This window comes from Somniosus microcephalus, chromosome 15 (assembly GCF_052327205.1).
Source record: "Somniosus microcephalus isolate GS21.2 chromosome 15, FLI_Smic_1.0, whole genome shotgun sequence".
Taxonomy (NCBI): domain Eukaryota; kingdom Metazoa; phylum Chordata; class Chondrichthyes; order Squaliformes; family Somniosidae; genus Somniosus; species Somniosus microcephalus.
In genome coordinates, this window is record NC_141001.1 from 27,404,638 (window position 1) to 27,421,940 (window position 17,303).

The following is a 17,303-nucleotide window of genomic DNA, read 5'->3' on the forward strand; positions in this document are numbered from 1 at the left end:
CGTCGACGATGAAGTCCAACACCGCCTTCAGTGTGCCAGTGCAGCCTTTGGTCGCCTGAGGAAGAGAGTGTTTGAAGACCAGGACCTCAAACCCGGCACTAAGCTCATGGTCTACAGAGCAGCAGTGATACCCACCCTGCTGTATGCCTCAGAGACATGGACCATGTACAGCAGGCACCTCAAAGCACTGGAGAGGTACCACCAACGCTGCCTCTGCAAGATCCTGCAAATCCATTGGCAGGATAGGCGCACCAATGTCAGGCCAACATCCCCAGCATCGAAGCTTTGACCACGCTCAATCAACTCCGATGGGCAGGTCACATTGTCTGCATGCCCGATACGAGACTCCCAAAACAAGCACTCTACTCGGAGCTCCGGCACGGCAAGAGAGCTCCAGGTGGGCAGAGGAAACGCTTCAAGGACACCCTCAAAGCCTCCTTGAAAAAGTGTATCGTCCCCACCGACACCTGGGAATCCCTGGCCCAAGACCGCACAAAGTGGAGGAGAAGCATCCGGGAAAGCGCCGAACACCTCGAGTCTCTTCGCCGGGAGCAAGCGGAAGCCAAGCGCAGGCAGTGCAAGGAGCGCACGCCAACCCAAGCACTCCACCCACCCGCCCCTTCAACCACCATCTGCTCCACCTGTGACAGAGACTGTAGGTCCCGCATTGGACTCATCAGTCACCTGCGAACTCATTTTTAATGTGGAAGCAAGTCATCCTCGGTTCCGAGGGCCTGCCTAAGAAGAAGAAGAGAGAAGAAGGAGATGTGTACTGACAGCACCATCTAAAACATCTTTAAACCTTTCAACAATAGCATGGCAGTACAGACATTATATTAGCAACATGCTGTGCACCAAGTGCTAGGGCATCATCATGCGTGATTTCTCACACACTGACTTCCAGATCACAGTGGAGTCTTTGGGAGGAAGTGACGAGCTGAGGTCCAGGTGCTTCTCCACAGGATGCTGTCAACAAGAGGGGGATTTGCGTACATCCACAAACACTTTGCATGCACCAAGAAGGACTGAGCACTGAGCGCAGAGCTCAGTGCTGGCCCGAGGATGTGATGCTGATCCCCTTAAACTGACTCACAGACATTTCCTATTCCACATAACTGTCGTTACACTAATCCTGTGGGACTACAGGCCTGCGCAATAAAATCTGTTGTCACTTATGTAATTTATGCCGGTTCGGGGACCTGGGTTATTTTTCTAATTTCTACTCAGTTAAAAGCATGTGGAAAACATGACCTCAGCGAATGCTTCCCAATCATGGTGTTTCAATGATTTGTCTCTGTGACTCACCGTTACCGTAGGAATCAATGTGTGTGATGGTCGGTGAGCTAGGAAGGTACTGAAGGGGGGAGATGATACTCTGTGCGCCTGTCTGCCAGCACAGATAAAACTCATTTATTTTGTTTCTGTTTTCCCTACCAATTTTCCATCCCGCCTCAACCCCTCCATTTCCAGAAGGCAGTAGTTCCTTGCTGGAGAATGGGAGGCGGATGCCCTTATGGTGGACCGCCAGCCTCGGCAGACTTGTACAAGGGTGAGGGGCACTGTAGCCGAGCCTTAGAGTCATAGGGGGAAAAAATGGGTTGCTTTGCACCTCCTGTTAGTGCCCTAAGAGGGCGCAGCGCAACTAGCGCCCGGGCGCAGCGCAACCCATGCCTCCCGTGAAATTCAGCGGGAGGTTGGAGGCAGCGCTATCCGGTAGTGCTCTGCGGCGCTGCGCCACCGCGATGACATCATCGCCCTGCGCAGCGCCTCACTCGCGCCCCGGCCGCGATCTTCAGGAGCGCCCCCTGACTTAATGCCGGACACTATGTCCGACGGGGTCAGGGGGGCCTACCTGCACCCGGGGAGGGGTTATTTAAAGGTGAGGTGTGGGGCGGCCATTTTTGTTGCTGGCCGCCTGCCAGCACCTGCCTGCGCTCCCGTCCCCGGCCTCCTGAATGCCCCCCGCCACCAGGAGTGTCGGCTGCGCTCCACGAGCCCGGCACTTCTCGAGTGCCGGGCTCTTTTGCCGGCACTCCCGAACCCAGGGGGCCCAGGTGGGCCCCGGGTCGCGCTGCGCAAGGCCCCTCCCCTTTAAGGGGAAGATGGCCTGCAATACCGTGGCACGTTGCGCTGTGATACTGCCTCGCAGCGCCCCAAGAGGGATGCGGGCTGCTTCCAGTAGCGCCCCGCTTCCCTCTTGGGGCGCAACCACTCAATTTCCGTTGCGGGGTGCTAATTTTTCCAGGGCGCTAACAGTTCCCAAATGGGGCGCTACTCAATTTTTAGCCCATAGAGTCATAGGCCTAGAAATTGGGTATAGCCCCGCCAGCTCGTTTGCGCCGTAAATTTTGCGCCCGCCGCGGAGCCAGTTGTGCCCGCCCCATATTCACTTTCAGCGCCCCAAAGCGGAACCGGGCGCTGTTCCAGGGTTTGGCCGCCCCGCTTGGGGCGCTGAAAGTGAATTTCAGCGCTGCCGGTCCCGCTGCGCCACCCGATGCGGTGCGGCAGGCTGTTGTACTGCAGGCCTCCCCCTTCTCTTAAGGGGGAGGTGCCTGCAACGGCCGGAGCCCCGATTGCAAGTGCCGGCAAAAGAGCCCGGCACAACGGAGAAGTGCCGGGCTCCACGGAAACCAGCCGGCAATGTCGTGGGGGGGGGGGGTGGAGGAGGCCGGGGAAGGAGGTGCGGGCAGGCGGCCGCCGAAAAAGCGGCCGGCCGCACCACCACCTTAAAGCGCCCCGCTAAGGCGGCTGTAAGGACCCGGTCTCCCGATGTTGTTAGCGGCCGCCACGGATGAGGCGGCCGCTACGGAAGATGGGGATCGGCGTGGTTTCGGGCGGTACCGGGGCACTGCGCACACCGATGACGTCATCGGTGCCGGCGCAGCGCTACCGGCTAACGCCGATGTTAGGGCCCACCTAATTTCGGGCGTGACGCAACTTCCGGCGCAACCCACTCTTTCGCCCCTAATTGGGCGCAAACGCAAGTGAATTTCTAGGCCATAGAGTCACAATGGCACAGGAGGCCATTTGGCCCATCGAGTCCGTGCTGGCTCTCTGTAGAGCAATCCAGTCAGTCCCATTCCCCCGCTCTATCCCCGTAGCCCTGCAATTTTATTTCCCTCAAATGCCTATCCAGTCTCCCCTTGAAAACATTGAGTGTCTCCGCTTCCACCACTTCCATCGGCAGCGAGTTCCAGGTCATCACCACTTGCTGCGTAAAATTTTTTTCCTCACGTCCCCACTGTATCTCTTGCCCAAAGCCTAAAATCTGTGTCCCCTAGTCCTTGTACCATCAACTAGTGGGAACAGCCTTTCCTCGTCTAGCCTATCCAAACCTGACATAATCTTGTACACCTCTATCAAATCACCCCTCAATCTCCTTTGCTCGAATGAAAACAAATCCAGCTTCTGCAACCTGTCCTTGTAGCTAAGATCCCCCATCCCTGGAACCATTCTGGTAAATCTCCTCTACACCCTCTCAAGGGCCTTCACATCCTTCCTAAAGTGTGGTGACCAGAACTGGACGCAATACTCCAGTTGTGGCCTAACCAGTGCTTTATAAAGGTTCAGCATAACTTCTGTACTTTTGTACTCAATACCTCTACTTATGAAGCCCAATATCCCATATGCTTTGCTAACCACTCTCTCAATATGTCCTGCCACCTTCAGGGACCTATGCACATTAACTCCCAGGTCCCTCTGTCCCGGCACACTCTTTAAAACTGTGCCATTAAGTGTATATTGCCTCTCCCTGTTCCTTCTGCCAAAATGCATCACCTCACACTTCTCTGTATTAAATTCCATCTGCCACTTATCTGCCCATTCTGCTAGCCTTTCTATGTCCTGTTGTAGTCAATTGGTATCCTCCTCACTGTTGGCCACACCCCCAAGTTTGTCATCATCGGCAAATTTAGAAATTCTACTCTGTATTCCAATATCCAGGTCATTTAAATATATCAAAAAAAGCAGTGGCCCCAGCACTGACCCTTGGGGAACACCACTGTCTACCATCATCCAGTCTGAAAAACAGCCATTTATCACAACTCGCTGTTTTCTATTCTTAAGCCAATTCCTTATCCAAGCTGCCACTGACCCACCTAATCCACGAATCTCAATTTTGTTAACCAGCTTTCTATGTGGTAACTTGTCAAATGCTTTCCTAAAATCCATGTAGACAACATCCATTCCATTCCCTTTATCAATCCTCCATTACTTCATCAAAAAATTCAATTATATTTGTCAAACACAATCTGCTTTTACAAATCTGTGTTGGCACTCCTTAATTAGCTTAAACCTCTCCAAGTGCCTGTTAATTTTTTCCTTGATTATTGCTTCTAAATCTTTACCCACCACTGATGTTAAACTGACCGGCCTGTAGTTACCAGGATTGTCCTTACACCCTTTCTTGAACAATGGTGTCACATTTTCCACTGTCCAATCCTCAGGCACCTCCCCTGCATCTAGGGAAGATTGGAAAATTATGGCAAACCCTTCCGCTGTCTCCTCCCCCAATTCCCTTAGCAACCTGGGATGCAAGCCATCTCAACCAGGCGATTTGTCCACTCTAAGCATACCCAGTCTTTCGAGTACATCCTGTCAATCAATTTTCACCCCTTCCTTTTCCACTTCTACCGATATTTTGTCAGCATCCACCTCCTCAGTAAACACCTAAACAAAGTACTCATTGAGTATTCTAGCCTTGCCCTGCGCCTCTAAGCATATAACACCTTCTTTGTCCCTAATAGGCCCCACCTCTTGTCCTGTCCTCACTTGGCACCCTCTAATGGGCACTTCCAGCAGGCGCCACCCAGTTGTGACCAGGCGCAGAATGCCTGGCCAATTCCCCCCCATAGCCTGTGGGTGCTGAGGCCAATTGTAGCCACCCCCCCAACCCAGCTGTAGATCAGCACAGACCAGGGTTTGAACCTGGACTTTCCTGCCCTGTAGGGGCTCGGCAGATAATCCAACTGACGATTAGGTGGACCCCTAAAACTTGATTACATTTCTGTCCTAAATAACAACAGAAAATGCTGGAAAAACTCAGCAAGCCAGGCAACATCCGTGGAGAGAAATTAGAGTCGACGTTTCTGTCCTATTTGGAGTGGCAGGAAGCTAAAGAGACACGTTAAAATATATTTCCACGGGGGGAGTGTTTCCCGGTCGCCTGCAGTGCAAGAGCCAGGAAAACCCAGGAAGAACGGAGTAACTAGCGTTTGCGCCCATTTTTCCAGGATTGCCACAGCTCTTCCACGGTGGACAATCGGGACAATCCCCGCACAACTTCACCTCGAGTCTCTTCTCCAACCTCCTCTGAAGAAAAAAAACCCAGCATTGTCAATATCTCCATAACTTTCATTGTCCTTCTCAACAGACATGGGCCCGACTCCCTGCTAAAGGTGTCACGTAACCCAGAATCAATCCCTTGTCTGAGTGTCGGTTCCATATGCGCATTCTCCTGTGGAAAGTGGGTGATTGCCCTTGGGGAGACTGGAGGAACCAGGACAGGGAAACCCTTTGGGTTTGGACTCATACAACAGGCCCACAGATTTTAACACCTAAGGTGGGGCAAGGATGGAGGCACATGGGGGGGTGGTGGGGAGGGGTAATGAAGAGCAATATCATGGCTCCACAGAATAAGGGGGTTGCCCATGGGGAAAAGAGAGACACTATCCATGAGAACAGGAGAGTGGTCGTCGTGGGGGATTCGATAAGTAGAGGGTAGTAAGCCTATTTTTCACTGTGACTGGGAGTTCCAAATGGGCCAGGAATGCCACCATCTGTTGTGGGTAAAGAATTAGAAGATATTCTGAAAGAAAGGATAATGGAACATCTTTCACCGTCAACTATAGTGATACCGCTGCTCCGCTGCTTTCCTTCCCCGAGCATAAAGACTCTTTAAATTTCCACCCTCCTTTCCTGGCTGGGTATGGCTCCACGGGCAACCTTTGCTACTTCACCCAAATTGCCATTCTTCATGCATGAGCCTAACCAGTGAGCGTCAGTCATTATTCAACCATGGGGGCAGCGCAGCCAAAACCAACATTTACACACACACACACACACACACACACGGCCTAGAGAACAAACCAGGGCCTTCCTGATGTGCACGGTTTGATTCCGTACATTCAAACCGGGCCATCGGATGGTGGTGGTGGCGGGGTGGGGGGGGGGGGTGATACTCATTTAAATTTTTTATCTCGAGGTCCTCGGGGGCCCAGGCTGTATCTGCAGTGAAAGTTGACCAGACCTCACTGCCCAGTAGCCTTTGCCTGATGCGTGCTCACTCCTTACCTGCACAGGGTAAAATATGGCCTGTAGCAAGGGTAGGATTTCGGTAAAGAAATTATCCCAGCTTGTTGTTAAAGCTTCCAAAAGATTTTCACCTGAGAACAAATGAAGAGACATAGGCAAAAAATGTTAATTGGGAACAGTAGCACTTGTCTAATATGAACTGCTCAATGGCAAGCAAACTTCATCCAACTGATTCCATTAAACACTTCTTTCTAAATGAAGGATGTTAGTGTTGAGGAACGTAATATTTTCCTACCTTTTTCCTCCAATTTTTTTGATTCGGTTCAACACCAGCTCAAGGCAGGATAAATCTCTCTCTACTTTACCCCAATAGTGCACCGTAACCTAAATCTAGGCTGACACTTCAGTGCAGTACTGAGGGAGTGCTGCACTGTTGGAGGTGCTGCCTTTCAGATGAAATGTTAAACCAAGGCCCCGTTTGCCCTCTCAGGTGAACATAAAAGATCCTATGGCACTATTTTGAAAAAGAACAGAGGAGTTCTGCCCGGTGTCCTGGCCAATATTAATCCCTCAACCAACATCACCAAAACAAATGATCACATTGCTGTTTGTGGGAGCTTGCTGTGTGCAAATTGGCTGCCGCATTTCCTACATTACAACAGTGACTCCAATTCAAAGGTACTTCATTGGCTATATAGTGCTCTGGGACATCCTGAGTTTGTGAAAAGTGCTATATCAATGCAAGTTTTTCTTAACCTCACCCACAGAAGAACATTCCCAACTGCAGCAGAGGCCCAGTTCAATTAACTCCATTACTATTCCCGAGACCTCTTTGAGACCAATAATTCTGAGTAATGTTGTATTGTGGGTTTGCAGCCACTGGGACGAAAATTGAGACTGCCTTAAACTTTCAGCTGACACAATATAGAGACTGTCAACTCATCATTATAGGGTGGATTAGAACTGAGCTCACAGTTAAAAAGACCGTTGTACAAACTAACTGCGCTTGCAGTCCTTTTAAAAGTATGTCTGCTAATCATGACTGACAACATATTCAGTAAATGTTTAACAAGTGCAGTTAGTAACTAGAGGCTGAGAGCCAGAGTGACCAATAAATACAGTGTAGTTCTTCCTGTGATTGCTGCTCGCAGTCATCATTTGATCATAATGATCAGGTAGCCCTTTCCAAAACTGCAACCCACCGATTATAATGATCACAATGATTGGAAGGGGGTTGGGTTGTAACATTAGTTGTACTGCATCTCTAATCACAGTCTAATGTGGCCCCACCGGAAAGCAGCTCGCCCTCTCTGTGCTTACAAAGTAAAGAGTGGCATCTTGTAACTGAAGCTCAGAGTTGTTTGCCGTCTGGGTCCCAGTGGTCTGACTCTAGCCAGACGTCTGCCTGAATCCTATTGCTGTCTCTCCTCGAGCTGCCTGACTGGTGGAGCTAGTTGAAGAATAGCTGCCTTGCTATCTGGTGAGTGGAGCCCATGTTGTTGAGTGTGGTCACCAGCTGGTATTACATTCAATAAGCACTCATCTCACCAGCACTTTAAACATGGACTAGTTTAATATCAGCCTTCCAAGTGCTTAAAGTGTCAGTAGACAGAACACACTGTTGGACGTATCAGCAGCTGGTTATTGTACATTGAACACAGGCACTTTAAACATTTAGCAATCTCATTTTACACTAGAACACACACGCTTAACTGCTGAGCTCTCACTGAGTGTTGTTTATCAGACAGAATAATATTAATGGTTTGGTTGTAACCTCGTGTTGCCTCATTTAGACTGAACTGAACGGAATACAGTCTACTCCTGATTATTCAAAGTAATGTTTTGCACTAAAAAAAATTGAATTATCCAATAATTTGAATTAAAGAGCAACACAAAGTGGGACTTTAATGCTCAAAAAATGAAAGTCTCAGTTGTTTTGAATTAAGTGACTTTGAATTAAAAGGAGTAGACTGTATCAAACCCAAGATCAATTCATACAGCCCGGGAACTGAGTAAACGTATTTAATCTTCCAATCTAAAACATCAGTCCCTACTGTTTTAGTGGCATCTTACCAACCTTCGCAGACTCGCACCTTTTCTTCCATCAAGATCAAGCCTTTTGAAAGCAGGTGATTCTGCCAAAGAAAAAACGAAGAAAGAGAACGTCTGAACATTAAAGAGAATGCCACACGCCATGTCTTCTACCAGATAAAACAGTTTATTGCTTCATATATGCAAAATTGTGCATCCCACGGCACTATTCGAAGAGCAGGAGAGTCCTCCTGGTGTCCTGGCCAATATTTATACCTCAGCCAACATCACTAAAACAGATTATCTGGTCATTTATTTAATTGCTGTTTGTGGGATCTTGCTGTGTGCAAATTGGCTGCTGCGTTTCCTACATTACAACAGTGACTGCACTTCAAAAAGTACTTCATTGGCTGTAAAGCGCTTTGGGACGTCCTGAGGTCGTGAAAGGCGCGATATAAAGACAAGTGTGCAATGAGAAGGGACTAATCAGTAATCTTGTTGTACGGGGACCCTTGGGTCAGAGCGATCATAACATGATCGATTTCTCACTCGAAATGGAGAGCGAAGAAATTGACTCAGAGACTAAGGTCCTGAATTTAAACAAGGGGAATTATGATGCCATGAGACGGGAACTGAGTAGGTCTGATTGGACAACGTTCCTGGGAGGACTGGAGGTAGATAAACAATGGCAAACATTTAAAGATAGAATGACAAAATTGCAAAAATTGTTTATACCAATCTGGCATAAAAGGAAATCTAAAAAGGTGACTCAACCGTGGATAACAGGGGAAATTAGAGACAGCATAAAATCCAAAGATAGGGCGTATAAAATAGCCAAAAAAAGCGCCAGAGCGGAAGATTGGGAACAGTTTAAGATAGAGCAAAGGAGGGCAAAGGGCATGATCAAGAGGGGCAAAATAGCTTACGAAAACAAGCTGGCGGAAAATATAAAAACTAACTCCAAAAGCTTTTATAAATATATCAAAAGGAAAAGACTGGTGAAAACCAAAGTTGGTCCATTGCAGTCAGATACGGGGGAATATATAATGGGAAATAAGGAAATGGCAGATCAACTAAATGCATACTTTGGGTCGGTCTTTACGAAGGAGGACACAAAAAGCCTCCCTGGGATGTCGGGAAAAATAGGGACATTGGCAAAGGAGGAACTGACGCAAATCAATATCTCTAAGGATATGGTGTTAAGGAAGCTAAAGGGATTGAAGGTGGACAAATCCCCAGGGCCTGATAACATGCATCCTAGGGTACTGAAGGAGGTGGCCCTAGAGATAGCGGATGCACTAAGGATGATTTTTCAGAATTCATTAGACTCGGGAACAGTGCCGATGGATTGGAGGGTAGCTAACGTTACCCCACTATTCAAAAAGGGGGGTAGGGAAAAAGCAGGTAATTACAGACCTGTAAGCCTTACATCAGTTGTGGGCAAAATGCTGGAGTCCATCATTAAGGATGAAATAGCGGAGCACTTAGCAAATGGGGACAGGATAGGACAGAGTCAACATGGATTTACAAAGGGTAAATCGTGCTTGACTAATCTATTGGAATTTTTTGAGGGAGTAACTGGTAGAATAGATGGGGGAGAGCCAGTAGATGTGGTGTACCTGGACTTCCAAAAGGCCTTCGATAAGGTCCCACATAAAAGATTAGCATGGAAAATTGAGGCTCATGGGATAAAGGGGAAAGTTTTGGCGTGGATAGGGAACTGGCTGTCAGATAGAAAACAGAGAGTTGGAATAAACGGCTCATTTTCTGAATGGCAGGCAGTAACAAGTGGGGTACCACAGGGATCTGTCCTGGGCCCCCAGCTGTTCACAATTTACATTAATGACCTGGATCAGGGAGTCGGATGCAGCATTTCCAAATTTGCAGACGACACTAAACTAGGAGGGGGGGTGGGCTCAGAGGAAGAGACCAGGAAGCTCCAGAGCGATTTGGACAGACTGGGCGATTGGGCGGATAAATGGCAGATGCACTATAATGTGGACAAGTGCGAAGTTATCCACCTTGGGTGCAGGAACGGGAGGGCAAATTATTATTTAAATGGCAATAGATTGGGAGAGGGGGAAGTACAGAGAGACCTGGGTGTTCTTGTACACCAGTCACTGAAGGCGAGCATGCAGGTGCAACAGGCGGTCAAGAAGGCAAACGGTATGCTGGCCTTCATAGCAAAAGGGTTAGAATACAGGAACAGGGATACCTTGCTGCAGCTGTACAGGGCACTGGTGAGACCACACCTCGAGTACTGTGTACAGTTTTGGTCGCCTCATCTGAGGAAGGATGTTCTTGCCATGGAGGGGGTGCAGCGGCGATTCACCAGGCTGATACCAGGAATGGCGGGAATGACCTATGAGGAGAGACTATGTAGTTTAGGGATGTACACACTGGAGTTTAGAAGATTGAGAGGGGACCTCATAGAAGTGTATAAAATTCTGACAGGTCTAGACAGACTGGATGCAGAAGGAATGTTTCCCTTGGCGGGTGAGAACAGAACTAGAGGACATAATTTAAGGATAAGGGCTAAACCATTTAGGACAGAGATGAGGGGGAATTTCTTCACTCAGAGAGTGGTGAACCTGTGGAACTCATTGCCACAGAGGGCAGTGTACGCCAGCTCATTAAATATATTTAAGAGGGAATTAGATATATTTCTACGGGCAAAAGGGGTTAAGGGTTACGGAGAGAAGGCGGGGACGGGATACTGAATTAAAGGATCAGCCATGATCTCATTAAATGGCGGAGCAGGCACGAAGGGCCGAATGGCCTACTCCTGCTCCTATCTTCTATGTATCTATGTAAGTCTGTACAAGACTCCTTTCTGATCCAATATGTAAGAAGCCCAATGAGGGAGGAAGCAGGCGTGGCAGAACATCTAGGCAGTAGTGATCACAATATAAAGTTTAAGATAACGATTGAGAGTGAGATATATAGTACGAGGGACAAAGTATGGATTGGAAAAAGGCCAGCTATAAGGGCATAAGGATAAAGCTAAGGAAGATAAACTGGAGAAAAATGTTGACAAAGAGACAGAAGAACAATGGATTTTATATTTTTAGAACAATATATTTAAAGGAGAGAGCAACAGAATTCAGGAGTGGTCTGCTTCATTAAAAAAAAGAACAAACTAGCCACAAGTGAGATGACATGGATAACTAAAGAGGTGTGGATAACATTAAATCTAAAGAAAAAGGCATTTACAAAGCATGTAAACAAAGGAGAGGAAAAGCAAAGAGAATATGATGAGCTTAGGAAAGAGGTTAAAAAGACGATCAGGAAGGCAAAGAGCAAATATGAAATGAAAATATCAAATAATATAAAAACAAATAATAAAGTATTCTATAGGCACGCAAATAACAAAAGGAGAACTAAGATAGGGATAGGGCCACGAAGAAATGAGCAAGATCAACTTACAGGAGATGATACTGAAATGGCAGGGATACTGGAGGCTAACAAACAAACAGTAAAAGAAGTCAAGAGGGATATTACAACAGCTCAGACAGAAAGAAAGGAGATACTAGACAAACTTAAAGATATTAAGAATTTAAGATTACTTAACAATAGGCCCCTCTCAGGATTGGGTGTATAATCTAATAATGATTACGACAGGCTGCTTTCTAGTCATTCGCATTTCCCAATAGTCAGGCTGCAGTGACTGGTCACATCCAATGCTGGCAACTGTTGAACTCAAACCATTTCAGTGTAGTTATTTATCTCTGTCGAGAGTTTGTGCTGCCAAGCTTAAAGACAACAATCAGGGCATATTATGAGGAGCCTGAAATGTCTAATTTGTTCAGAAAGAGTCCACAAACTGAACAGAAGAAACAACGACCATACTGTATTTGATCGAGCAACAGGACAAAGACTTGTGTATGTTAAACAGAACCAACTAAATGCAAATAGTATGTGTGGCTCGGTTAAAAGGTCACGTCATTACCCAGTGTTTATGTTTTGCGTCCAACCAAAAGCTCGCACTGTGATTTTTCAAAAGATATCTTTTCCTCCCATTGCTTTTTCTTTTCCTGTTCAAAGATACTTGAAGGCCAATTTTAATCCTGTCCGCCCAGCAGATTCTGGCAGTTAAAATGGCCCGTGGGACAGACCTGCACCGATCCTGCTGCCTTCCCACGGGTTCCGATCTTAACCTGCGCTTGTGAGCAGGCAAGAGGGACACCTGCCAGAAACCAGCGGGGCTTGAATAAAGGAGACTATGAAGGTATGAGAGCGGAATTAATTAGAGTGGACTGGGAAAATAGATTAAAGGGTAAGACGGTACATGACCAGTGGTGTACATTTAAGGAGTTATTTTACAACTTCCAAAAAATATATATTCCACTGAGGAAAAAAGGGTGTAAAAGAAAAGATAGCCATCCGTGGCTAAGTAAAGTAATTAAGGATAGTATCCGACTAAAAACAAGGGCATATAAGGTAGCCAAATCTAGTGGGAGGATGGAAGATTGGGAAGTCTTTAAAAGACAGCAAAAAATAACAAAAAGATTGATTAAGAAAGGGAAGATAGATTATGAAAGTAAATTAGCAAAAAATATAAAAACAGACAGTAAAAGTTTCTATAGTTATATAAAAAGAAAAAGGGTGGCTAAAGTAAATGTTGGTCCCTTAGAGGATGAGACCGGGAAATTAATGGTGGGAAACATGGAGATGGCAAAAACACTGAACAATTATTTTGTATCAGTCTTTACAGTAGAGGACACTAAGAATATCCCAACACTGGACAAACAGGGGGCTCTAGGGGGGGAGGAACTAAATACAATTAAAATCACTAAGGAAGTGGTACTTGGTAAAATAATGGGACTCAAGGCGGATAAATCCCCTGGACCTGATGGCTTGCATCCCAGGGTCTTGAGGGAAGTAGCGGTAGGGATTGTGGATGCATTGGTAATAATTTTCCAAAACTCACTGGACTCAGCAAAGGTCCCGGCAGATTGGAAAACTGCTAATGTAACACCCTTATTTAAAAAGGGTAGTAGGCAGAAGGCTGGAAACTATAGACCTGTTAGCCTAACATCTGTGGTTGGTAAAATGTTAGAGTCCATTATTAAGGAGACAGTAACGGGACATTTGGATAAACATAATTTAATAGGGCAAACTCAGCATGGTTTCATGAAGGGGAAGTCATGTTTAACAAATTTGCTTGAGTTTTTTGAGGAAGTAACATACAGGGTGGATAAAGGGGAACCAGTGGACGTAGTGTATTTAGACTTCCAAAAGGCATTTGACAAGGTGCCACACAAAAGATTATTGCTCAAGATAAAAAATCACGGGATTGGGGGTAATATTCTGGCGTGGGTGGAGGATTGGCTCTCTAACAGAAAGCAGAGAGTTGGGATAAATGGTTCGTTCTCAGATTGGCAACCAGTAACTAGTGGTGTTCCGCAGGGGTCAGTGCTGGGTCCCCAACTCTTTACAATCTATATTAACAATTTGGAGGAGGGGACCGAGTGTAACATATCAAAGTTTGCAGATGATACAAAGATGGGACAGAAAGTAGTGAGTGAGGAGGACATAAAAAACCTGCAAAGGGACATAGACAGGCTAAGTAAGTGGGCAGAGATTTGGCAGATGGAATACAATACTGGAAAGTGTGAGGTTATGCACTTTGGCAGGAAAAATCATAGAGCAAGTTATTATCTTAATGGCAAGAAACTGGAAAGTACTGTAGTACAAAGGGATCTGGGGGTCCTGGTGCACGAAACTCAAAAAGTTAGTATGCAGGTGCAGCAAGTGATTAAGAAGGCCAATGGAATGTTGGCTTTTATTGCTAGGGGGTTGGAATATAAAAACAGGGAGGTATTGCTGCAGTTGTACAAGGTATTGGTGAGGCCGCACCTGGAATACTGCATACAGTTTTGGTGTCCATACTTAAGAAAAGACATACTTGCTCTCGAGTCAGTACAAAGAAGGTTCACTCGGTTAATCCCGGGGATGAGGGGGTGGTCATATGAGGAGAGGTTGAGTAGATTGGGACTCTACTCATTGGAGTTCAGAAGAATGAGAGGCGATCTTATTGAAACATATAAGATTGTGAAGGGGCTTGATCGGGTGGATGCGGTGAGGATGTTCCCAATGATGGGTGAAACTAGAACTAGGGGGCATAATCTTAAAATAAGGGGCTGCTCATTCAAAACTGAGATGAGGAGAAACTTCTTCACTCAGAGGGTGGTAGGTTTGTGGAATTTGCTGCCCCAGAAAGCTGTGGAAGCTACATCATTAAATAAATTTAAAACAGAAATAGATAGTTTCCTAGAAGTAAAGGGAATTAAGGGTTACGGGGAGCGGGCAGGAAATTGGACATGAGTCTGGGTTCGGAATGGTCATGGCCCTGTGGGTAGTGGAGCGGGCCCAGGGGCCGTGTAGCCTTGTTCTGCTCCTACTGTGTTCTAATTCTGTTAGATTTCAGGAGATGGTTTTATTCCTGTTCCTGGCTGGGGTGGAGATCGCCTTTACAGAAGGTAAGTACTGTAGAAAATATAGGGACAGAGTGATCTCCTGGAAGAATTTCGATCGCCTAGATGGGTCGGAGAGGAATTTCCCAGATTTTTTTCTCCCAAATTGGCCATTGGGTCTTTATCTGGTTTTTCGCCTCTCCCGGGAGATCACATGGGTTCGGGTGGATGCAGAGTGATAGAAGATTTGAGGTTAGGATCAGATCAGCCATGATCTTATTGAATGGTGGAGCAGGCTCGAGGGGCCGATTGGCCTACTCCTGCTCCTATTTCTTATGTTCTTATGTTCTTATTCAAATATGCAGATCGGTCAGCGGGGCCCGGCCGCCATTTTAACTGGAGGAAGCCGTGTGATTCAGTGGGAGACCGTGTTGTGTCTGATCCCGGGTGATTCAGTGGGAGTCTGGGATGTGTCTGATCCTGGGTGATTCAGTGGGAGACCGGGATGTGTCTGATCCCGGGTGATTCAGTGGGAGACTGGGATTTGTCTGATCCCGGGTGATTCAGTGGGAGTCTGGGATGTGTCTGATCCCGGGTGATTCAGTGGGAGACCGGGATGTGTCTGATCCCGGGTGATTCAGTGGGAGACCGGGATGTGTCTGATCCCGGGTGATTCAGTGGGCCCGGGTGATTCAGTGGGAGATTGGGATGTGTCTGATCCCGGGTGATTCAGTGGGAGACCGGGATGTGTCTGATCCCGGGTGATTCAGTGGGAGACTGGATGTGTCTGATCCCGGGTGATTCAGTGGGAGACTGGGATGCGTCTGATCCCGGGTGATTCAGTGGGAGACTGGGATGTGTCTGATCCCCGGTGATTCAGTGGGAGACCGGGATGTGTCTGATTCCTGGTGATTCAGTGGGAGACCGGGATGTGTCTGATCCCGGGTGATTCAGTGGGAGACTGGGATTTGTCTGATCCCGGGTGATTCAGTGGGAGACTGGGATGTGTCTGATCCCGGGTGATTCAGTGGGAGACTGGGATTTGTCTGATCCCGGGTGATTCAGTGGGAGACTGGGATGTGTCTGATCCCTGGTGATTCAGTGGGAGACAAGGATGTGTCTGGGGTCTTTTTCCGAATGGCAGGCAGTGACTAGTGGGGTACCGCAGGGATCGGTCCTTGAACCCCAGCTATTCACAATATATATTAATGATCTAGACAAGGGAACTAGATGTAATATCGGCAAATTTGCAGACGACACAAAGCTGGGTGGGCGTGTGTGCTGTGAGGAGGATGCCGAGAAACTACAGGATGATTTGGACATGTTGGGTGATTGGGCAGAAGCATGGCAGATGCAGTATAACGTGGATAAATGTGAGGTTATCCACTTTGGTGGCAAAAACAGGAAGAATGGCAATAGATTGGGAGAAGGGGAAGTGCAACGAGACCTGGGTGTCCTTGTGCACCAGTCGCTGAAGGTAAGCATGCAGCTGCAGCAGGCGGTTAAGAAGGCAAATGGTATGTTGGCGTTCGGAGCGAGAGGGTTTGAGTACAGGAACAAGGATGTCTTGCTGCAGTTGTACAGGGCCTTGGTGAGACCATATCTTGAGTATTGTGTGCAGTTTTGGTCGCCTTATCTGAGGAAGGATGTTCTTGCCATGGAAGGAGTTCAGCGAAGATTCACCAGGCTGATACCTGGGATGGCAGGAATGACGTATGAGGAGAGATTGGGACGATTGGGCTTGTACTCGCTGGAGTTTAGAAGAATGAGAGGGGATCTCATTGAAACTTATAAAATTCTGACAGGACTGGACAGACTAGATGCAGGAAGGATGTTCCCGATGGCCGGGGTGTCCAGAACCAGGGGTCACAGTCTAAGGATAAGGGGTAGGCCATTTAGGACAGAAATGAGGAGGAATTTCTTCACCCAAAGAGTGGTGAACCTGTGGAATTCTCTACCACAGAAGGCAGTAGAGGCCAATTCATTAAATATATTCAAGAAGGAGTTGGATATATTTCTTAAGGCTAAAGGGATCAAGGGGTATGGGGAGAAAGCAGGGACCGGGTACTGAACTTGGATGATCAGCCATGATCGCATTGAATGGCGGAGCAGGCTCGAGGGGCCAAATGGCCTACTCCTGCTCCTATCTTCTATGTTTCTATGTTTCTATTCCTGGTGCCTGAGTTAGAATCCTACAAACAACTTTCAGCAAGTAAGTTCACGGATGTGAACTCGATACTCTTCAACTTGGATGTCCAGTTTCTCCGGAGACTGAGATGTGTCTGATCCCTGTCTCCGAGTTAGGTGTCCACTTTTCTATCAGCAGGCCCTAGAGGAGGAACTCGGAAGCATTATTTTCTATATGCACATACACATGAAAAGGAGAGGAAAAGACTACCCAGTCTATCAAGCCCACCCCATCCAGACTACAAACTACGTTTGCATGACGGGAGAAGCTTATTATGGGATGTCTAGCTTGGCTAGCCATTCGATGGCCTCCTGAGAAGCCGTGGAGAAATAAGGTGACTCCCGCAACAGATCTCAGTGGGCAGGTTGATGTGATGTGTTCCATAGTCTGGGACTCATGGCTACAGTCAAACTTGG

At 47.3% G+C, this 17,303-nt stretch overlaps 1 protein-coding gene across 1 annotated transcript in view; it reads right to left on the bottom strand.

The window, feature by feature from the left end:
* Positions 1–17,303, bottom strand: part of LOC147106600 (proline-rich protein 5-like) — a 173,170-nt gene that overhangs the window by 76,698 nt on the left and 79,169 nt on the right. Inside the window, exons 5-6 of the mRNA XM_086007583.1 lie at positions 8,330–8,387; positions 6,292–6,383 (exon numbers count right to left, since the gene is read on the bottom strand). Of these exons, the coding sequence (XP_085863709.1) occupies positions 6,292–6,383; positions 8,330–8,387 (150 nt within the window). The remainder of the gene's footprint in view (positions 1–6,291; positions 6,384–8,329; positions 8,388–17,303) is intronic.